The sequence below is a fragment of the Lasiodiplodia theobromae genome (assembly GCF_012971845.1).
Source record: "Lasiodiplodia theobromae strain AM2As chromosome Unknown scaffold_8, whole genome shotgun sequence".
NCBI classification, from domain to species: domain Eukaryota; kingdom Fungi; phylum Ascomycota; class Dothideomycetes; order Botryosphaeriales; family Botryosphaeriaceae; genus Lasiodiplodia; species Lasiodiplodia theobromae.
The window spans coordinates 105216-127123 of NW_023336574.1; the positions used below are offsets into that span (position 1 = coordinate 105216).

A 21908-nucleotide genomic window follows, 5' to 3' on the forward strand; every position below is an offset into this window, starting at 1 on the left:
CCCCAAATGTAGGCGAGCGAAACCGGACCGGGCAAGGGCAGAGCGGCAGAAAGCAGACACAGCGCGCAATTGCAAATGGCGGCGCCGACGCTGGATCTTGAGGGCCTGAGCGCGGGTTTGGTGCGTGCGCTCGAAAGATCAAGCGGAGCCCCGATGCTTGGCAGCCGATGTCCGGCGCAACGGCAACTGCAAAAAGGCGCGCTCGCTGATTGGCCTGCTGCACGTGCGCGCGTCATCACCCCAGCAGCAACAAACCCCGACGCGTCTTCCTCGACGCGCATTTCTCCGCTGCGCTCCCCCGCCCCCGACTGCCATCGCCGCTCCATGGCGAGCCGCCAGAAGTCCTTCTTCGACCAAGAGCACGGCGCTCGGGTAACGCCTCCTTCGCGCTCCTGTTCTGCAGCCCGCTGACGACATGTTCTAGAAATCGCGTCCCCAATGGCACCGTGCCCGCAGCGCAAATGATATGTTCAAAAGGCCCAACCTCGACAAACGCGAACCTGCCATGACCGGTCCTCCAATCAGAGCGTCATCCCAGTCAAGGAGGAAGCTGAAGGGATTCCAATTCATTGAGGGTGCTCCCGAATACGTTGACGAGAAGGAGAACATGCCTCAGCTTGACCCTCCCAAGGACCACGATGCTGGTGAAGATGCCTCTGCTTTTGCTGCGCCATCTCTCCAGCAGCCAAAGGCCTGCCCTGCGACTCCTGCCGCCCCCAGGCACCCGTTAGGTGATAGAGACGAACCTTCAGATTCGACCCTCAAACGGACACATTCACCAGATGAGATAGGATGGGGTGCTCCCACTCAGACCCAACACACGCCGATTCAGAGGAATCCCAAGAGAAAGCGGAGGAATTCTTCGCCGGTTTCCTCCCAGCGCGACACCATGGAGCCGCCTGCTTCGAAGATGACGACCGAGACTCCACGAGCAGAACCCGGCCAAGCTTTACTGGCCAGATACAGGAATGCATTCAACACGGAAACTCCTAGCATGTCTAGGACTGCCGACCTCATAGGAGAATCGTCACCCCGTGATGGCTCCGTGAGTGGATTGAGGAGGTACTACAGCTGTGTTGAATGGTCTACCACAAATGCCCGAAGGAAGAGATCAAGGACGAGCGGCATCTTTCGCGCACACTCAAATGCAAATGATAGTAGGGACGCCGGTGCGGCTATTACTAAACCCAGGCCGCGCAGTAACTGGCAAAGGAGTCTCAAGGAAATCAGCCAGATCCTGGAAGAACCTGCAAGGCAGAATGCCCCTTCCAGCTCCGAACCTATTCCAGAACTGCCTGCTTTGCAATCCTCAGCGCCTCCGCCATCACCCTTGAACGGTCGTGGTAATTCGAGAGAACCCGGTGATGAAGGCCTACACCACGAAAATGTGGGCGCATCGGACACTGACACCCTGATGCGTAATGACTCGGGGGATGAGTTTGGCAGTTCGGATTTCGATGATGATGATTTTATCGAAGCTGCCGTTGCTGCGACTTGTAGTACCCAGAAGATGCTAGACCCGCCGTCCAGCGCTCCTGATCACGCGCCATCTCCGCCGCAGGTCGATACAGCGCCACTTCCACAACCCGATGTCACGGAGAGCAATCCTCATACCAAAGATTCTGACGACTTTGGGTTTGAAGATCTCGACGACAACGACTTCGAAGATGCGATCAAGGATGTAGATTCTCAGTTATCTCGGCCAACAACAGCCCACGCTTCGGAGCCGCCGCCAGCGGGCCAGGGGAGGCAGGCTGTGCAAGAAGTCCATGTTATCCAAGATGATGACGACAACGACCCGTTTGATGGCGATGATTTTGATGACGAAGATTTCGAAGAAGCTGAAAAAGCAGCCACGCAGGGAGGAGGGGTTAGCGGAATATCTGTGCGTACATAATACCCTATTTACCAGAGTAGCATTAACTGAACTATTGGAGAGTGAGCACAGCAGATGCATCGGTACGATCCAGCGTTATCTTGTTGTGGACGTCGTAGAAGGCCAGTATAAAAATGGAAGGGACATCATGCTGCCAGAAAAGGTCTTTATTCTGTAACCCCTTCATCGCGGACATCAGCTGACATTACGCAGGTCTTGGTAGTTGAGGATGACAAAACGAAGAAGATCAAGGCGATTACTCTTCGGGAGGCATGGTGCGATACTCCCTGCACCAAGGGCTCCTACGTCCACGTCATTGGGGCGTTCACAGCCGACGGTCAATGCACAATAGATGATGACCACAACATGATCATCCTCCATCCAGATCATCTCATTTCAGCTACGACAGTCGGAGACTCCTTTAGCTGCATGCGGAAAGCTGTATTGCAAGATCGCGTCAAAGCTACCAGCGATGCAAACGAGTCTGCGATGATAGGCACTATCCTGCACGAGGTGTTCCAGGAGGCATTGAAAGAGAACCGATGGGATCACCAATGGATCGTCGATCTGATCCAACATATCATTCCCAGGAAGTTTGAGACTATTTTAGAGATTGGCCTCACAGTCGAGCACGTCGTTGATCGCTTGGTCAGCAAGATCCCGCATATCCAGGCTTGGGCTAAGGTGTTCGTCAAAGCCCGTCCAGATGTAAGCTACTTCCAGTCTCTCCATCTCCTGTTGCTCAGCTAACATTTTACAGTCTGATGCCGTTGTCAGAGATCGAAACGGAAAGACGGCGCATATGAGCATCAACAAGCTTCTTGAGGTTGAGGAGCACATTTGGTCGCCAATGTACGGACTCAAGGGCAACGTCGATGCCTCTGTCCAAGTATTCATGCGGGACGAATCTGGAGAGAGGACTCTCACTGTGCCGCTTGAGTTGAAGACAGGAAGGGCCGTGAACATCTCACATCAGGCGCAGACAGCATTGTATACACTATTAATGTCTGATCGATACGGTATGTCTCTTGAATCAAGATGCCTCTTGAGTAAGTGTGTTAACCAAAGTAGATGTGGACGTTACCTATGGCGTACTGTATTACCTGGAAAGCTCCGATACCAAGCGCATCCCAGCCATCCGCCGCGAGATTCGCCAGATGATCATTCAAAGGAACGAACTCGCCTGCTACGTTCGCGAGCGATTACAGCTTCCACCGATGACAGCAGACTCTCATCAGTGTAACAGGTGTTATGCTCAGGACACGTGTTTCCTGTACCACAGACTTGCAGAAGATGGTGCTGGTGAATCACTCGGAATGCCAGCAAAAAAAAGATTTGAAGAGTTGGTCCGCAATCTTAAAGTCCCGCACCAGGACTTCTTCCGGAAGTGGGACTATCTTCTGACCAGGGAAGAGTCGGAGATGAAAAGATTCCATCGTGAACTCTGGACAATGCTAAGCGATGAGCGTGAGAAGCTGGGTAGATGTTTCGCGAATGTCGTGGTTGAACCCGGTTCTTTCAGGGAGTTGCCAGAGGGGCAGAAGATTAATCGCTTCCAGTACAACCTCGTCAAGCACAACGCTCCTGCTGGATTCTCTTTCACAGAGTCTCAGATCGTTGTCGGCGAACCTATTGTCATCTCAGATGAAAAGGGTCACTTCGCCTTGGCTAACGGCTACGTCATCTCGGTTCGAAAGCTATCGATCACGGTGGCCGTAGACAGGCGCCTCCACAATGCCCGCACCAGGGAGCCAGATTTCCACCCGGAAAACAACCAAGCGTTTGCAGGTCTTATGGACGCCACCACTGGGATGGTTGCGTCGTCGAAGCGTGCTGGATACGAGGACGAACCGATTCTCTACCGCCTGGACAAAGATGAGTTCAGTAACGGCATGGCTCTGGTTCGAAACAATCTCATTCAATTGATGAACGATGGGGACTTCAGATCTACCGCTCTGCGCGCGCTTGTTGTCGACGGGAAGGCCCCGACGTTCAAACCAAGTTCAAGTGGATATTCAATTCGGGCACAGTCGCAGTCTATGGTCATGAATTCGGACCAAGAGGCTGCGGTGGATAAAGTGTTCTCCGCAGAAGACTACGCTCTCGTTTTGGGCATGCCTGGAACGGGCAAGACAACGACTATTGCACATATCATCCGGTCCTTAGTCGCAAGAGGCAAGAGTGTTCTCTTGACGTCTTACACGCACACCGCTGTGGACAACATCCTGCTCAAGATCCGCAACGATGGCATTGGTATCTTGCGCCTTGGCGCTGCAGCTAAGATCCACCCGGATGTCCACGAGTTCGCAACGGTAGCCGCGACTCCTTCAAATACGTTGGAGGAGCTGGAACGTACTTGGAAGGACCCTCCGGTTGTAGCGACCACTTGCCTGACTATCAATCATCCAATCTTCCGTCGCCGCCTGTTCGATTACTGCATAGTCGACGAGGCGTCTCAAATCACCCTGCCTGTTTGCTTAGGACCCATCCGAATGGCCAAGCGATTCATCTTGGTTGGCGACCATTACCAGCTGCCGCCGCTTGTCCAAAACAAAGAAGCTCAGGAAGGCGGGCTTGATGTCAGCTTGTTCAAGCTATTGTCGGAAGGCCAGCCTGACGCAGTTGTTAGCCTAGAGCATCAGTATCGCATGTGCGCGGACATCATGTTGCTCTCCAACACGCTCATCTACGACGGCCGGCTCAAATGTGGCAACGACTCAGTCGCTAATCGCGCACTCACTGTGCCAAACATCGACGCTCTTGAGCGCTACCATTCCTCTGCTCAGCCTCAGCGCAACCGCTCCAGCACCCCGTTCATGACGCCGCGTGATGCCGCTGCCGCGTGCGCCGGCCACGATTCAAGCAGCTGCTGGCTCACCCACACCCTCTCCCCCTCCAACAAAGTCGTCTTCCTCGACACGGACGCCCTCTCACCCGCATCGCAAGAAACGCTCTCCTCCGGCAGCCGCATCGTCAACGCGCTCGAATGCACCATCACCTTCCAGGTCGTCGAATCGCTGCTCGCGGCGGGCATCCCCGCGTCGGAAATCGGCGTCATCACCTTCTACCGCTCGCAGCTGGCGCTGCTCCGCCACGCGCTGCGCCACCGCGCGCCGGCGCTCGAGCTGCACACGGCCGACAAGTTCCAGGGCCGCGACAAGGAGGTCGTCGTCGTGTCGTGCGTGCGCAGCAACGAGGCGTGCCTCGTCGGCGACTTGCTGCGCGATTGGCGCCGCGTCAATGTTGCGGTGACGCGTGCGCGGAGTAAGCTCGTTGTTGTGGGGAGCAAGCGCACGCTGGGGGGGAGTGGGGAAAAGACGCTTAAGGGGTTGGTGGATATTTGCGAGGAGAAGGGGTGGGTGCGCAGTTTTAGGGCGGGTGAGCTGGAGGCGCATGTCTTTGAGGAGTGGGGGGCGACGCAGACGCAGCGGACGAGCGGCGGTGATGGTAGTGGCGCTCATTCGGCGGCGGTTGGGAGGCAGAGCCCGGTGAGGAAGGTGGCGAGTCCGAGGAAAATGGCGAGGAGTCCGAAGAAGATTGGCCCGTTGAGGCCGCGGGATGCGAATGCGGCTGCCAAGTCGATGGCTGGGAGTCCGGTAAAGAAGAGGGTGTTGGGGGAGAGTAACGGGAATGGTGGTCGTGGTGGTGGGGGAGGGAGGTTGAAGCTTCCGGAGAAGAGAGGAAGGGTGGGACAGAAAGTGCTGCTGAGCAACAAGCCGGTGTTGAGGGATATTGTTAACGAGGTGTTGGATGAGGAGTTGTGATTGTCTGGGCACTGGGACGAAAGGTTATGACAATGGGCATGGACTTGGTATGGTATGGGCATGGGTGGGATGGTGGATGGGGGGTTCGGATGGCATCGGCGAATATTAGGTTGTTTTACCCTCTGTCTCTTAGTGGACTGTTTGCGATTATGGTCTTGCATTGGTATCTTGGACATGCATTTGGGCAGGGATGGTGTGTTCTGGGTGCGGCTCATGCCTGCGCCTTGGTGATTGTCTTCACATAGTCATAGGATCAAATGAAATATTTTCAGCCAAACTAATTAGATGCGGTTGACCGCGGAGAGCACTGTCTATCCTTATGCCTGTAGAGAACCACTGTCGTGTCCAGGCACCAAAGACATACCGCTTTAGGTATCGAGGGTGGCTCCAATGCCTCAGCTCTTTATCGAAATGCTTGGCTGCGTCTAGAGCGCCTGTGGAACTGTAGCTGATTAGTATCATACCAAACGGAAAGAACTAAGGGCTTAGCTTACGTTGATTAGGTGATCTCGTCATGATGTTGATTTTCGAAGTTGCTATCTGTTGCGGACAGCAACTTGCTCTGCTGCTATACGCTTGTATCTGCAGCCTACGCTACAAGATAAGAGAGTCCTGAGCCTGCTGGCACGTCCGAAAGCTAGACGAGCTTGTTGTCGCTCTCGTTGAACCGATATTCTATAGATTATAGAATGTTGCATCTGGCCAAGTGTAGAGACGGCGCTTCTTCGTCGCTATCGGTGGCGTCCGGCGAATGGGCGATGCTTGTAGAAGTCACTTGCTCGGAGGCAGCGTTAGACGTCTGGCTAGTGGTGGATGCGCTGGAATCCTCGCCCGATAATGCGGCAAGGTCAGTGGTTTGCTCGGCGGTGCACAAGCTAGATACTCCAGCAGCACTGGTGGGGCCTGTGGCTGGGTCGTCTGGCTTGGTCTGCGTCGGAATATCTTGGACTGTCAATTCCCCCAAAGGCGGTCGCTGGCGGTTCTGAAGATCTGAGGAGCAATGTAAGCAATATGGACCACAAGGTATGAATCAGGCCAGCTTACCAGCAAGGTCCTTGTGCGAGCAAAGGAAGAACGCCGCTTGGCCAGTGGCGGCCCACATTACATGTAGAGCGGTTCGAAGCACTGCGTCTCTCGTAATGGACGAGAGTCTGTCGTAGCGGACCAGCACAGCGTCGGAAGGCGGGTCGAGGCCCTGAGAGCGCAACGCCTTGTAGACAAAGTCTGTCGTCTCTGAGAGCAATGCATCGTATGCGGTGATCTTGAGCCCGCGGGAGCGACGAGCAAGGCAAATGTTGATGGGGACGGTATATCTAACCGGTCGCGACGCCACAATGTCGCCAGAGACAGCGTCAGCGACGAAGACCACCAGGTCTTCGTATTGAATATGACGCGCCATTGTGCACGATGTTGATGGATGGAGTGGAATGAAGAAAGAAGAGGAGTTTGAGGATGGCCAGGATGAGGAGGGTACTGGAGCTCAGGGAGATAGAAGTGAGGGTCCGCGGAGTGGGCAATGGATTGCTTCATAGAACGGAGAGGAGCTAGCTGGAGGTGAGGTTGAGACACTTAGGTGAAGCAACATCGGCCTTTACGCCAGCGAAGCATAAGCAAGCCGTCGCTCCTCAGCGGGGAATAGACAGCTTGCTATCATCCATGGGAAGCTGCTCTTCAACTTTCCCTTCCTCGAAGATCGGAGCAAGTCCAGTCGTTCAACGAAGGGAGCTCGGAAAATTTCCTCATCGCTCACCCGAGGCAGAAAACTCAGTGTAACTTTTTGTTTGCTTTGAGAAACCTCAGCATGAACCGTTCGCGTGGCCGTCGCTTTCTTCATGCTTTTGTTACGAACTCGATCCAAGCCAAAAGGCGAAGAGAGTGGACTGAAGAGAAAGAAAGTAGAAGATAGAAGGAGGGCGATATTTGTAGGTTTCGCACCTCGATCACCTGCATCACCTGGCGGGGCAACGACGCTAAACCTGATCTGGGCGGGTGATGTGAAAAGGTAGCTCGCCTATCTGACTGCGTGTGGTTGCTCTGGACGCGTCGGGTGGGTCTCTCTCACCTGTCTACCCTAAACGGTCCGCTACTCCAGCCTCACATTCTTGTACGTCCTAGTCGGGAGAGATTGGCCAACGGAGCCTGCGTAGTGAAAGATGTCGGTGTTTGGGGCAGCCAATGACGCTGAATCTGGAGTGCTTGTCGCACTTGCTCTTGGGGAAGTTGCGATTGAGCGAAGTGAAGTTCTGGGCGTCCATGGGAGAGAGCAGTCTTTCTGATGTCGTTGGCGCCAGTATTATTTTTGGGCAATGGTGATTTGTGCGTCAAACGAGCCAATCCGAGGTGCACGGCGCAATGGCGGGCTGGACCCCTGAAAGCTTCTGCTTTGTTGTCAGGCAGAAAGAGTGGAAAATCTGGGGTTAGCCGCTGCACGTCATCGGGTGGCTCGTGTGGCTGGACTGGCTGCCAATCACCCGAACTTTGTTCGTACCACTTTTTGCAACCCAACACCACGAGCACGACAGCCATCTCCAGTCCCCGCTGCGCACCATCCCCCACCATGAGCACCTTTGGCAGCCCCGGCGGCAGGACTCAGGTCCAGAAGCCCATCCCGTGAGTCGACTCTGATTCCCTGCGCCCTCGGCCGCGAAGCTCACGCCACGCCTTGCACCTACAGACCGGAGCGCGGATCCTTCCCGCTCGATCACTTCGGTATGCCTCCATGAAACCGCAATCGCCTTCTGTCTCTTGCGCAACCTCGTCCGACACCATCGTGCGATCGCGGATGGAAGCAGAATACCCACAACGGAAGCTATGGAATGTGCGCTGATGCACGAGCTGCAGGCGAATGCAAGTCGGTCATGACCCAGTACCTGCGCTGCATACGCGCCCACAAGGGAACCAACGACGACGAGTGCCGTCAGATCTCCAAAGCCTACCTGCAGTGTCGGATGGAGCGGTACGTACATATGTGCGCCGCATATATCAGCCATTCTACACCATGGCTGGCTGCTATGCCCGATCCGATCCGCCGCTGATCCTCGACCCTCACAGAAACCTCATGGCGCCCGATGAGATGAAGAACCTCGGATTCCACGACGACTCCAAGCCCACGCCCGAGCCACAAAGCAAGGGACCCCCACAATAGAGCCGCGCATAGCACCAGACACACGAAACACATCGCCGCCACAGACGTACGATAACGCCCCTGCATGAACGAGCCCATCTTCATCCCTCCGCTACCGAGCCGCCGCAACCGCGCATAACACGTCGTACATTACGCGCGCGTTCCCTTTCCCCAATCAAGCATCGTCCGTGCGGAACGAGCCGAAAGTCGCATGAACATGTGCCACTGCCTCGCGCCCACCCCCTCAAGCCAACGCCATCCCATTTGCATGAATGACTCCATCAATAGTTCATGACTGTAGTGGCGAAGCTAGTGCAAGGCACCCCCGCCGGCCCGCCCGATCCGCTCAGCCCCCTCTTCGTCATCCGTGTCAGAAAATAGTGATAGTTCTAAGAATAAACATCCTCGGCAACAAGTACCAACACCAACACGGGAAAACCATGGGGACGAAGGATCTCTCCCCCCGCAGGGCAAGAAGCATGCCGATAGCCGATCACATACTATAGTAAAAAAAAGAAAAGAGTCACCGAAGCAAGGGATGGGACGGGGATGGCTGCCGATTTGCGCCACCTATCTCATCATCATGGTTCCCCTTCCCCGGAACACCCCCCTCAACCGTCTACCGAACTTCCTTTTTCTGTCTGACAGATCTCCTGTCAGCCCCGAGACATTATTGCCAAGAAAAAAGGGATCAGAAGCGCGGGGTCAGTCGTGAGGAGAGTGTGAGAGTCAGAGAGAGCGGAAGGACAAGTAATCAAAATCCATCCAAAGGTTTGGGGTCGTGTTACCCCCGGGGGAGGAGACCCACCACACCACCAACACCCACCCCCCACCCCTCCCCCACACCATCACCAGCCCCCTCCCCCCGGCCGACGTATATACGAAGCGCATTCTTCGGCCCAGGCCGAATGTCAAAAAAGGGTTGTAGTACTCGACCAAAAAAGCTTATTTCCCACACACTCGGTAGCGAAGAAGATATAGGCAGAAAAAAACGTACCCCTGTGTTTCCCGTTTCTTTGTGTGTGTGACATCGTGTACAATCCTTTGGGGAACTGTCTCCGCGCATATTCTTGACCGAGATGATCTTTGCTTGCTTTGCGGTCGTCGTCGGCGGTTGAAAAAAAAAAGGGGTGCGTGTTCCGAGAGGAAAAAGGGAAACAAAAAGGGCCCAAAAGGAAAAGAAGTTCAAGCGGAATGTCTGTGTGTTGACCCAAAAAAATTGAGGCCACGGAATAGTATTTTCACATTTCTGCTGGTAGTCGGGGGGCAGTTTTCGGTGCCTCCGCGAGGAGGAGCGGAGCATGCCTGTGCGTGCAGAATCCAAACTTTTGCTTTAAAACAGGGAGAGACAAAAGCGTGTGGATGAGTGACGATTTGAGTGCATCGATGATTTAAACGTTGGAAAAAGGCAGCGGTGAGCAGTTCCCGACTGTCTGGTCCTGTATATCTGTTATCAACAAAATATGTGGATAATGCAGCTCGTGGTGGTGTTCCCCACGCTGGCGGACGGGAAAGCCTGGTCGCTCCCTTCTTGGCTCCACTCGGCATCGTTTCCGAAGGGAAGGGCAGGAAAGCGAAGGGGGCCGGCATGCCCTCCGTTTTGACCCTGAATTCGGACCTATCAAGCGAGGCCTGTGAGGATTCTTGGTTAGCACGTCCGTGGTTTTTGTATTGGAATCATCGCATCCATGTCTTGCACTTCATCACTTGCAAAGGCACAGCAGACATCGTATGAATGGTATTGAAATCGCATGTGAGGGGATATTAGCTAGCGCAGCCAACAGCCGTAGCTGGGCAGATGGAAACCAGAAAACCCATAAACCGGAGAGATACGACAAGCCGAGACCTGTATGCTCGAACTCAAGAAAACGACCCAGTCCAAGAAATGCATGGATGGTCCTGAAAAAAAAAAAAAGAAATCATTCCCTGCGGCCATGCATAAATGTAGCCATCACCCCCGAAGGTCTAATGCCTGTTTGCTGGTCCGCGTCGTCATCATGTGCAAAAGTGCTCAGAGGTGGTAGTGTTGCAATTGTTGCCGGGGTATGTATGAAACTGAAGCAGGAAACAACGCGAATGAAGCCACAGGATATCATCTCATCGACCTTGTAAAAAGGGAAAAAGGCTCCACACCAAGAGGCTGGAAGAAGCTGCTGTTCAATCGTAGAAAAACTCCTATGATCCGTAGAATGCCTCGCACGATGCCCGTAAAAACTCCGTGGAAGATGATGTTGTAACAAGAAGCAGAAGATGGAAGATGGAAAGCCGAAGGCTAATGAAAGATCCATCGAGAACCGAACAAAACGCCATCCGACAAATCCCAATGAGGAAAGGCTGGTGCATCTCGCAGTGATCTTCGAACCTTCGGTCGTCGATGCCACTGACATGGACAAGAAGACCGTTCGATTCGATGCCGCTGCGATCGGGGTATCTCAAATTCTGCCGAAATCTGACGTACTCTAGATCTGATGGTGCACCTTGTGTAAAGCTCGAATTAAGGAGATCAGAGCTCCATGCCAAACTCCTCTTCTTCCTTGAACGTTGGCTGTTGGTTGGCCCAGAAGCTCGGTTGGCCGGCGCCACCGGAGTTGGCACCGCTACCACCAGACTGGATGGCTGGGCTCAGGCTCTGTGGCGAGATGGGGTTCTGGAGAGGCTCGCCGGCAATGTTGGTGTGCTTGGGGACGCGAAGACCGCTACCAGGGCCGCGCGAGTAACGGAAAGACTCCCAGTTGTTCTTCTCGACCGCCTCGATAAGCTCCGACTTCATGCGGAGCTCATCCTCCGTGTACTCGTAGGTGATCTCGCCGCCCAGGCTGCGGATCTGCTCAAATAGCTGCTCCTCCTGCCTCAGCTTCAGATAAAGCATCCACATGAGGTCACGAGTCCAGCTGACGGAACCGTTGAGAATGTCGCCCTTGTTGGGACCCTTGTCTTTCTCGTCGAGGGGAAGACCGGTGGTGATGTTGCCAGCAGCACGTCTGCCGTTAGGACCGGCAAGGAGTGACGTTGCTTGCGGCGGCGAGATGCCAGTGGCAGTCATCGAGGGCGACAGAGGGCCGTTGTTGTGGATGTGCTTCCTGACCTTCTCGTCCTCAAGGCGATGCTGGGGCACCAGCTTGGAGAGATCCTGGATACGCTCGTTGATGTTGTCTCTCCGGCGACGCTCGACCATGTTGTGGCTCTCACGGCGCCTCCGGCGCTTAGCCTCCTGGGACTGGAAACCTGGATTGCCATTGTTCTCGACCTTGGTGGGCAGCGAAGCGTGCTTTCCCGAGGCGAGGACGTCAGCGATCTGAGCATGGTGCATGCCGGCCTGCTGAGGTGACACAATCGGTGAATCGATCCAAGAACCGCCGCTGTTGGGGGTGTTGTCCCACTGGCCCGACATGCTCTTCTGGTGGCCGTGGCTTGGGCGGCTGGCGTGGATAGGCTGCGCAGCCGGGAAGCTGCCCGAATCCGGAGTGCTCAGGTGAAGGCCAGCCATGGCGGGCGTCTTCGGCGTCATGGGGCTGCGTGAATCGGACAGTTGCCTTTCGAGGCCCATCCTAGAGTGCTGCCTGGCGTTCATGGCGAAGGAGCCGTTGGGCATGCTTCCGACCCGGTGACCTTGCTGCATGTTCTGGAAGTGCTCGTAGTTGAAGTTGTTGTTGTTCATGAACGGGGACTGAATGGGCGCGCCATCGGGCGTGTTGGAGTACATATTCATGTTGGGCTGTGCGTTCACGGGCATGGAACCATTGTTCATTTGACTTTGGTAGTAGCCCTGCTGATGCTGCTGTTCGTTGTGGCCATCGCCATAGTTCTGGTAACCCGCATTGTGATTGTTGTGGCCGGGCTCGTCGACGAGGTCACGAAGCTCGTCATCGGCGATATTCGAGTTGCCGAGGAAGCTGGAGGACATGTTGTTTGAGCCGTATTGGTTGTTCATGATGAAGTTGTTACCCATGGTCAGGTCGTTGGGGTTGACGCCGTACTGCTGTTGGCTGTTGCTGAAATGTTGCGACATGTCAAAGTCACCGTGGAAGTTAGGGTTGAACTGATCGGGATCCTCCTTGATGTAAGGAGCCGGCGAACCGGGGTGCGCCATGGCGGGGTCGATGCCGTGGACCGGAGAGTCGAGTCGCAGGTCTGATTTGCCAGTGGGTTGCTTGTTGTAGCCGCTGAAAGGTGGGAAGTGGGTAATCTTGGTGTCGGCTGGAGGGGTGGTCAGCGGGGGCTCTTATAGGGTGGAAGCCTGAGCGATCGCCCAATGCACAATAGGCGAAGATCACCGCCACAACAATAGCTGAATACCTCTAGCGGCAACCGCACATCACCAGGGTTCCTGCCTCAAATGACGGCAGATACCAGGCAACCAACACGCACCGCCGAGGCTTGTGGGGCAAAAGCAATCAATGCTTCGGGGGCTGCTCACCTATGATCATCACTGGATCGGTCGGGTCTGACTTCTTTAGATGGAAGGTTCCGTGTCGGTCCCTTGACGCTTGAGTTTGCGATATCTGCAGCGAGCCTGGGTCTTGCGAACGCAGGTATGCAGCAGGGGGCTATGCGAACGGTGGTGACAGGAAGCACGGGACCGTTGCGGGCGTAGCTTAAATGGATGGGTGGATTTGCGGTTTGGTGAGAGAGAGGTAAGGCAAGCTAGGCGGACATGGAAGAAACTGGCAAAGCTTGCATGTACCGTCACGAATCTGTCGAGCTTGCGTCAAACGTTCTGCATGAGAGCATTAGCTTTGCATTGCTCCAGCCGTTTTTGCGGCACCTGGCGGCCGAGAGAGGCCTCGGCCTGCACGCCTAGATGCCGTGGGATGTGGTAGACGCACCTGTCGCTGCTGCTGACTGCGCGAGGAGGCCAGAAGTTCGCGGAACCCGTTTAGGTGGTGATGGGACAGGCGCCAGCGGAGAGCTAGGGCGAAGGAGGGCTGCTAAGGACACTGTGCCTGCAGCCAGCGAGATCCGGGGTGCGGTGTCGCTGAAGGGGAGGGGAGGAGGCTGCGGGAACGTGTTAGCTCGCTTGCTTGCATTGAGAGCGGCCAAGAGAGGAACGCGCATGGGCGGTGGCGCGCGCCGCACAATGAGACAATGGCTCAGCAGCGCAGAAAAGCAGCGACAGCGGCGGGGACCACCGTCTGAACCGTCCCAAAGCGGGCACAACAGCAGAAGACGCAGTCGCACAAGGTGGAAACCTTCATGCGCTGGGAGTGCTAAGGCTGAGGGCTGTGGATGGCGCGACCTGATGGGGGTGGGGAGAACTCACCTGCGACGAGGCGTCGAGCCTTGGAGCGAGTCGAGGGAGAAGAGGGGAGAAGAGGAGCGGTGTCGAGCGGCGAAGCCGTCGGAAGCGTGCGGCTTGGAGGCGCGGGTGCAGCGCTTGCTCGTGCGGGCAAGCGCGTCGTGGGCGGGCGGACAGCGGCTCAATGCCCTCTGTTGCCGTCGCCTCGGGTGGCGGTGGATAGGCCGTTCGGCGCGGTGCCTGTGGGACGTGAAAAGTGACGATGGCGGGGTCCCCGGGCGCTGCTCAGTTGAGGATCTCCAGCCGGGCCTCGCTGGTGCGAGGGTGCTAGGCGGTCTTTATTAAGCTGACGGGTCGCCTTTCCGAGCGGGCACACGGACGGCCGGCTTCGGGCGTGCAGTCTTGCTGACAGGAGTAAATTCACGTCGCCCGCCGAGAGCGCCGGAATTCGAGTTGGGCGGCCGACGTCGAGGCGGTCAGGCGTGGTGGGATGAGGCTCGCGCAGCGACTGGCCGCGGGGGGCTTAGGCTACCAGATTTGGCGGTGGGGGATGCTGGTCGCGGCGGCGAGGAATGCGCAACAGGAAAGCAGCGTTCACCGAGATCGAGGCACTGGGGTACGACTACAGGCGCGAGGATTGGCCCGAGGGGCGCGCGGCAGTTATATGGCTTCGCGCTGCTGCCCGCCGCCCGCAGCCACACCCCCTCTTGCGCTGTCTAGGGTGGTGGATGGTCACGGAGCGGGCAGTCTCAGATCACCGCCGCGGATGATGCTATGATGAAGGCACCGCGCAAGTGACTCACGGTGCGCGCAAGCTGCCGCCCGGCGCGGCGGGCTGCTATCGCGGCAGTGCGCGCCCCCCCAGCGCGTCGCAGCCACAGAGTGAGACACGCGCCTAAGCCCAAACCTGCGCCGATCGGCCCAAGCCGCAGACATCGCGAGCGCAGCTTCAAAGAGCTCCCTCTCTCCCTTCCCACCACACCCTCCCGCAGCCTCTCTCACCGCCGCCCGCCGCCCAATCAGCGCCCGCGCCACGCTCCCGCCAGCGCGCACGCCGCCCCGCCGCCGTCGTCCTTGACAGCCCGTTGCTGCCCCAGCCGAGTTGCACCCCGATCGAATCACACGTCTCCTCGCTGTCTGAGACCCTGCCAGACACCCTGGTCACTGGATACTCAACCTCTCGCCCTCCCAAGCGCAATCGCGGAGATCATCTGCACGCAATCAGCGCGATATTCGCCGCCTCCCGCCCGCGCTAGCCCTCTTCGCCGCGACCAGCCCGCCGCGAGACACACCCGCAGGCTCGTCGGCCCTCTTCTATACGAGTCCCGCCGATCGGGTTGCACGCTTGGGGAAGCTGCTCCCAGCCAAGCTCCCGCCGCTGCCGTTCTGGTGCTCGATCCAACGGCTCCAGCGGCTTGATTCTGCACACCGCAACCATGGCGTCACAGAACTTTCGCGACTCCATGAACTCGCTCGGGTGGAGCCGGCGCGATCCTGACCTGCCCGTGAGCACTGCGCAGACACCGCTCTGGTCCCGCCTCAACCCTTTTGGCGGCGGTGGTTACGTGAGGCTGCCGACCCACGAGGGCCCGGGAGCGCCGCTGCCCGCCCCGACGCGTCGAGAGGAGGAGGAGGGATGGCTTGCCCGTAAGTCTAGTCCGCCCTGCTGCCTGCGTTGCCCCGTCCTGCCGCCTGTCCTCCGCCCAGCCGTCCGGGAATCAGCACTGCTGCACCCTGCGCCGGGCAGATCTGGGTGAGAGGGTGCAGTTCCTGCGTATTGCACTTGTATGCGTGCGTCAGGGTTGCATGAGCGGGTGCGACCTCTGCCACTCCGAAAAAGCGCGCGAGAAACGAGTCTTCAGGCACTTGCTGACGCGTTCTGGCCACAGTGAGCCGATGGGATCGAATGCTCATCTTTGGCGGCCTGAACCTGGCCGCCGCTGCTATGTTTGTCGTCTGCTTCGCCCTGATGCCCACCGGCGTCTTCCTGCTGAAGCCTAGGAAGTTTGCTATCCTGTAAGTTCGTATTGAGGGCCCGCTTTCATGCATTTTGACAGGCATGGCGACGTCTCTTACATCAGGGCCGTCGTGAGCCACGTTCCCCTTCCGAGACATCGTCCCACCCAACCAGCGATCATGCGGGTGCGACCTGCGGTGCACTGCAGATGTCGCTACCTAATCTCAACTTCCCTCGAGCCCTGTTCCAATCATATCAGCTGGCAGTCCTGCAGGGTTCCGCAGCAGCTAACGCTCGATCTTCTTTCCTCAGGTGGACCATGGGCTCCGTGCTCTTCTTAGCTTCCTGGGCGGTCATGATGGGCCCAATGCAGTATGGTAAGCCAGCCTCTGCCTCTTTGGGCCGCCATCTTATCAGGCGCTGACCAAAAGTTCCCAGTGCAACATCTTACCTCCGGGCCTCGCTTGCCCTTCACTGCCACCTACTTTGGCAGCATCGCACTGACGCTGTACTTTTCGCTTGGGGTAAGTCAGATTCCCTGTCCTGTCACCCCTGCAATCGATAAACCTGCTTTCCTACCCGTCGACCCCCTGTCACAGCCTCTGCAGCCTCCACCTACACCACCACCACTTCCACCTCCACTACCACCGCCCCCCTCCCCCACGCTAGCCGCCACATGCGATTGCTCGTGTTAAGTTCCGGAGCGCGTGATTGACTGATACAGCTACACTCCACCATCCTCACGCTCATCTCGTCGATCGTGCAGCTGGTTTGCCTGCTGTGGTATCTCGTCTCTTATTTTCCGATGGGATCGTCCGGCTTGCGCTTCGCCGCTCGGTTTGGCGGCAACCGAGTTGCTGCATGGATGAACGATTAATTTGCCGCTTCGTATTGCTACTTGTTTACCTACATAGATATGACGCGTATATACGCGTCTCTTGGTGTGCCACCGCGCAACCGCATACGCGGAGGGGCCCAAATGCCATGCACTTAACGCCTTCCGAACGAGCCGCGACGCTACATCCGGGTCATCAGGTCCAGATTTTGCAGTGTAAGATTTTGGCTGAGGAAGAAGCCACCTGTTACCTCCGTCGCCCGGAGCCTGCCACCACTGTTCAAAGCAGCCTAGGTTGCTTAGGGAATTTATCATATGCGCCTTTGTTGCTTACTCACCCACGCTCTAGTCTCACTCTCGGCCAATCATCCAGCACGAGTTCCTACATATACTAATGCAAACAACAGCGACCTGCGTTGCGGATGCTACACTTCGGCCGGCCTCGCAAACCGGGCCAACCAGTGTCGTTTGCACGATTAGCGATACATCCCAGGGTCGTGTCCTTGTGGCCAGCGTAGTAATCCCGGCGGCGTCGCTTGGACGTCGTTTCAAACTCGCTCCGGCTCGATCAAAAGCTAGAACTGGGTCAGTCGCATGGTACGCCCACTCGGAGTTGAAGCCTTGATCCGCATGGACTTGGCGGATGCCTGGCCGCGACTGCGCATACGAGAAAATGCCGATTTCACTATTTGATGAAAAGTCAATCCTCTCAATATTATGCACACTGACTACATTACGAGAAGGCAAACAAGCCCGTATCCCGTGCTGTGGCTTGCAATAGAGGGCTGTGACAGGGCTTGTGGGCTTGCGCCTCTCGCATTCGATGTCGAGCACGTTGCCAATAAGAAGTGATAAAGTATCATCTCAGCCTTGTCAGCTCGGAGGGCACCGGCTGGAGCGTGGTACGACGCACTATCCATGATACTTCCATATAGCACCCATCCTCTACCACCATGGCTCACTCTCAGTCATGCCCATCCCCCCTACAAGCCTAGACCCTTGCCACGCCCGAACCCTGACGCTCGGTGGAGCAGAGAAGCCACTGGACGGGCGCTTCTCGCGAAGAGCATATCCCTGCGGCGCTGGCGGTCGGGCCGCGGAGGGGCACATGAAGAAACAAGCGGATATCCTTGTCAGGTCTGTTCTAGCGCTTCGACAGAGCAAGGTAGCCCAAGAAGGAAGGCATCGTGGATCTTCAACAACGCCTGAGAGGAGGGTCCGAAGAAAGGCCTGCAGCACCAGCAAACTGCGATCAGCGCCGTCGCGTCGGCGGGCCCTTTGATCTGATCTCGAGACTCACCTAGCGCCCGGCGTGCCGCCTAAGACAGGAGACACATACATCGACGCGGGCCTCTCAGCAACCGGAGATCCCATGGTGGCTCGCCTCGCTGCTCCTCAAACAGGCTGTGATGGACGGCGCCCACACACACCCAGCCAAGGCCAAAAGAAGCCAGACAGGGGGTGTTCGGTGCATGCACGCACCCATCCAATCCCCGTCGACCCGCCCGGCAATCCGTCCAATCCCAGGGCCGCCCACGCCAGCAGCTCTCATGCGCACACCCCTCCCCTACACCTCCGGGCCAATCCCTACACGCTCCCCACCTCCAGGGCGCCGGCAGCAGCGGCGGTAGCCGGCAGCAATCTACATACCACACGAGAACACCTTTGCTCGACATCTGTCTGGGCCGGGCGCATTCTGCTCGCTCGCTCGCTCGCTCGCTCGCTCGCTCTTGCGACCAGGGGGCGCTGCGCCTCGCGTATTGCTGCCCTTGCCCGGCCCAGCACCCACCCCCCATGTTCCCCGCATCCGCAATCCGCGCGCATGGGCTGACCGCGGCTTGAGCGCGACGCACACACTCTCACTACACACTTACACAACGACACACGCGCGCACAAAGAAAAAAGTCGCGCCCGACGCGTCGGCGCGTCTTCGCTCGACCACCGTAGATGACCGTTACCCACCCACACCCTCAGCTGAGCGTCCACCGGAGTTCTCTCCTGATTCACCCCGCGTAGCAGAAAGTACACACAGCTTAGGGTGCTGACTCTGGACCCCTCCCATCGTGAGCGGCGGCGGCGGCGGCGGCGCTTGAGGCGCCGCGCGCGGCTGCCGTCATAGAGAAAGCAAAAAAAAAAACAGACAGCCAACCCCAAAAGCAATGTAGGGATCCTCACTCCACACTCTCACGCACAGCACAGTCAGCACTTTCCAGGCTGACGGGCAATAGCAAAGAAAAGGGGAAAAACCCAGCAGCAGTGAGCAAGCGCCACCGCATACAGAAAAGAAAAAACAAAAATAAGAGGATCCTGCGCTAAACGAACCCGAACTGATTATTGAGTCAAAGAGCAATAAAGCAAGGCTGTGTAGGAACATGAGGCTTTCTAATCCACTTTCTCACCACTAACGGGATGGTTAGTGATGGTGACGGTGGTAGTGGCGGATTCCACGTGCCCTTCCTTGTCCACCTATTTTCCTCTGCCGCCTCACACACCCATCATATTCATCATCACTAAGCTCCTGCCTCCTGACGCGAGATGTGTCAAAGCACGTCTCTCGCGAGATTGCCTTTCGGCCAGGGAAGGGGAGCGGCTCCGCCCTCGATGCTCATGGGCACACACGCGCTCGCACACACACCCACCCCGGGCGATTAGTGTTTGTGCTAAGCACAAAAGTATCGGGATGATATATCCCACCCCCATGCTCCCAACCCCAGTCTCGGCTCCGTCATTGCGCAGTTGATGCCTGCAACCTGCATGAGTCAAGTTTGCCTGCGGGTCTGGTCTGGTCTGGTGTCACATTCGGCGATCCGAAGCAAGAGTAGTACGACGCTGTGTATTATGAAGTAGCAGAAAACCACCTGCGAAAAAAAAAAAAAAAGAGGCGCCGGCAGACGTGCCCCGTGGGGCCGGGAGCGGAGGTATGGCAGCATGACCTGTCTGTGCAGACATCCGGCAGACAAATTACGGTTTGACAAACCGAAAGGTAATCTCCTTGCGCATCTGCGCAGCATGAATGGGAAGAGCGAGCGAGCAGGACCAACACGATACCTACTGGGGTTCACACACGGCGGAGAGAGGGACCATCCTTGCAGGCAGTCCTTTCCGACCAGGCTGCGGCACGCGCACGTTGCGCAAGGCTGGCTCGGCGAAGGGAAAAAGAACTGACGACGAAGCTCCTTAACCGTTTTCGACCGTCCAGCCGCGGGAAAGGTACGGCACACGCGCAGCGCCCAACCCGCGCGCGCAGCTGCGCTAAGGGAACAGTAAAGTAAACCGCACACACTTTTCCATCCCATCGTACCTTTGCGATTCCGCTAGCAAATCTTGTCGGCGGGAGGAGTAGCAAATCTCGATCGCTCTTTGGGGCGGAGAAGCGGCCGGACCATCATCACCACCAGCCACCCTCCTCCGGGTGATTTTCGTCGCCCGGTCCTTTGCTAATCCGCACGAGCTCCTGTATAACGTCGATCGATACCTTTTAGGAGAAGACGCCGGACGTTTTCTGCCCTCGAACCTCACCCCACGCCCGACTGACTCATGTCTGTACATCACGACGGCGCCACCACCCACCAGGCATCTCTGCCATCACTACCACTTTCGGCGTGGTGGTTCGTTTGACAGAAGTGCCGCGCGGGGCTGAAATGGTAAACCGGATTGCGCAGGCCGCTCTAGCTGGCTAGTGAAACAAAATTCAAGCCTAGTCCCTTTGATCCTCCCCATCCTTCCTTCGGATATCAGAAAGAAAAAGGAAAACACGAGGCACAGCTGAAAAGAGTCCCGATAAGCTCGAGACGTTACTCTTTTCCGACACTTTGCTGACGCTTCAGGTGGGTGGCTTGCGACCGAGGGATGACGAAGTGTGCTATCCAGAAGAGATGTTAGACTATCAAATATGTTTTACCGCTGGTGTGTGTGTGTGTGTGCATGCGTGCTCGTTGCTCGCAGGAGCAGCTTCGCCACCATCGACGCGCGCGCGCGCAACCCATGACTCGGGAATAGCCCCGGGATTGTCCCTCCCTCGTCGTTTATTTCCCTCTTGCTGGTGGTATTGCTTTCTTGGTTCTTGCGAGCAACAAGGCGCGGCACCTTCGCCGAGGGCTAGACCCGCTTGCTAGACGCGCCGGAATTATTTTGGGGAGGGGCCTTTCGCTCGCCTTGGCCGCGCTGCCCGGGTGGCTGCAGACCAGGTGCACTAAAACGGTAGGCTCGGCGACTGGGTGGTGGTGGTGGGGGGGAGGAGGCGTGGCCAAAAGCCGCGCCGCGGCAGGGAAAATAGATCTGTCGCGAACGGGAAATCTTCCGCGTTACGGAGCCGCCTGGTGAACAAGGCGGTGATGCTTAGAAGCGAGAGGACTGGGGTTTGTGATCGTCCAGCCCTCTCTGCTGACGATAGTGGTGCTCTCATCAGTTCACTTTTTCGGGGGGAGGAGCAGAGAGCAAACACGCAATCAGTTGCTCCCCGATCGACACCGGCAAAGTTTCCTCTGTTCCAAACTTGCGAGCTGAGGGTGTGGTCGGCGCTTTGGCAAGGGCAAAATGCTTGGGTGCGTCTCTCGTCTCTCCGCTTGCGCCCGGGTCACGTAGATGCAAGTAGGGGGACGAAGGGTACACAGGCACAGGCGCGCCTCCCGCCTTTCGCTTTCATTTTGTTCCGTCGAACGCGGGTGGGTCAGTTGGACCCCAGGCTGACTGTGACTGACTGTGACAGCCCAACAGGGCGCTCGTCTCGTGCAGGTGACGGAGGCGCCGGCAGAACTCGGCATCGGCCAAGTGGCGCATCGAAATGGCCATATGATGGGATTCTGTGATTCACCATCATAGAATCCACTCGAATTCTTGCTTTCCTCGAGCGGCAAAGTCCGCCCGTACCAACACACGTCGTTTCTTGGCCTGGTGTTGGAAGGCAAGGTTGGAGGAGCAACAGCTCACGCATCAGCAAGGAAGGATCGCGTATTGGACGGAGAAGGCCGGAGATGGGACACGATGATGGAGTTGCTGGCCGGCCTTTTGCCGGGCCCAACAGAGTCGCGTCGCGCGGTGGAGGAGGCGCGATAGTCGTCCCAAGCTTTCTGCGCCGCGGTAGATACGAGGGGCCCGTTCGCAGCAGCGGGGTCGC

The 21908-nt window shown here is 57.1% G+C and overlaps 5 protein-coding genes across 5 annotated transcripts; 3 read left to right on the forward strand and 2 right to left on the reverse strand.

Annotated features, from left to right (window-relative positions):
• Positions 1–324: 324 nt before the first annotated feature.
• LTHEOB_3064 (DNA replication factor DNA2) lies at positions 325–5640 on the forward strand (the record flags this gene model as incomplete). Its single annotated transcript, XM_035511946.1, has 10 exons — positions 325–372; positions 425–1045; positions 1235–1885; positions 2090–2584; positions 2637–2895; positions 2948–3178; positions 3239–3777; positions 3907–4188; positions 4240–4347; positions 4408–5640. 10 exons carry the CDS (start codon positions 325–327, stop codon positions 5638–5640), a joined length of 4467 nt encoding a protein of 1488 aa, XP_035362957.1.
• A 682-nt stretch (positions 5641–6322) lies between these two features.
• On the reverse strand, positions 6323–7039 carry LTHEOB_3065 (uncharacterized protein; the record flags this gene model as incomplete). Its single annotated transcript, XM_035511947.1, has 2 exons — positions 6323–6630; positions 6685–7039. The coding sequence occupies 2 exons, from the start codon at positions 7037–7039 to the stop codon at positions 6323–6325; spliced, it is 663 nt and encodes a 220-aa protein (XP_035362958.1).
• Positions 7040–8197: 1158 nt separating this feature from the next.
• On the forward strand, positions 8198–8785 carry LTHEOB_3066 (Cytochrome c oxidase assembly protein COX19; the record flags this gene model as incomplete). The annotated part of the gene is made up of 4 exons (XM_035511948.1): positions 8198–8250; positions 8315–8349; positions 8482–8596; positions 8692–8785. The coding sequence occupies 4 exons, from the start codon at positions 8198–8200 to the stop codon at positions 8783–8785; spliced, it is 297 nt and encodes a 98-aa protein (XP_035362959.1).
• Positions 8786–11267: 2482 nt separating this feature from the next.
• Positions 11268–13191, reverse strand: LTHEOB_3067 (Hlh transcription factor; the record flags this gene model as incomplete). Its single annotated transcript, XM_035511949.1, has 2 exons — positions 11268–12961; positions 13182–13191. The coding sequence occupies 2 exons, from the start codon at positions 13189–13191 to the stop codon at positions 11268–11270; spliced, it is 1704 nt and encodes a 567-aa protein (XP_035362960.1).
• Positions 13192–15436: 2245 nt separating this feature from the next.
• LTHEOB_3068 (Vesicle transport protein Got1/SFT2-like protein) lies at positions 15437–16834 on the forward strand (the record flags this gene model as incomplete). The annotated part of the gene is made up of 5 exons (XM_035511950.1): positions 15437–15647; positions 15890–16016; positions 16270–16334; positions 16396–16481; positions 16682–16834. The coding sequence occupies 5 exons, from the start codon at positions 15437–15439 to the stop codon at positions 16832–16834; spliced, it is 642 nt and encodes a 213-aa protein (XP_035362961.1).
• Between the last annotated feature and the right edge of the window lie 5074 nt (positions 16835–21908).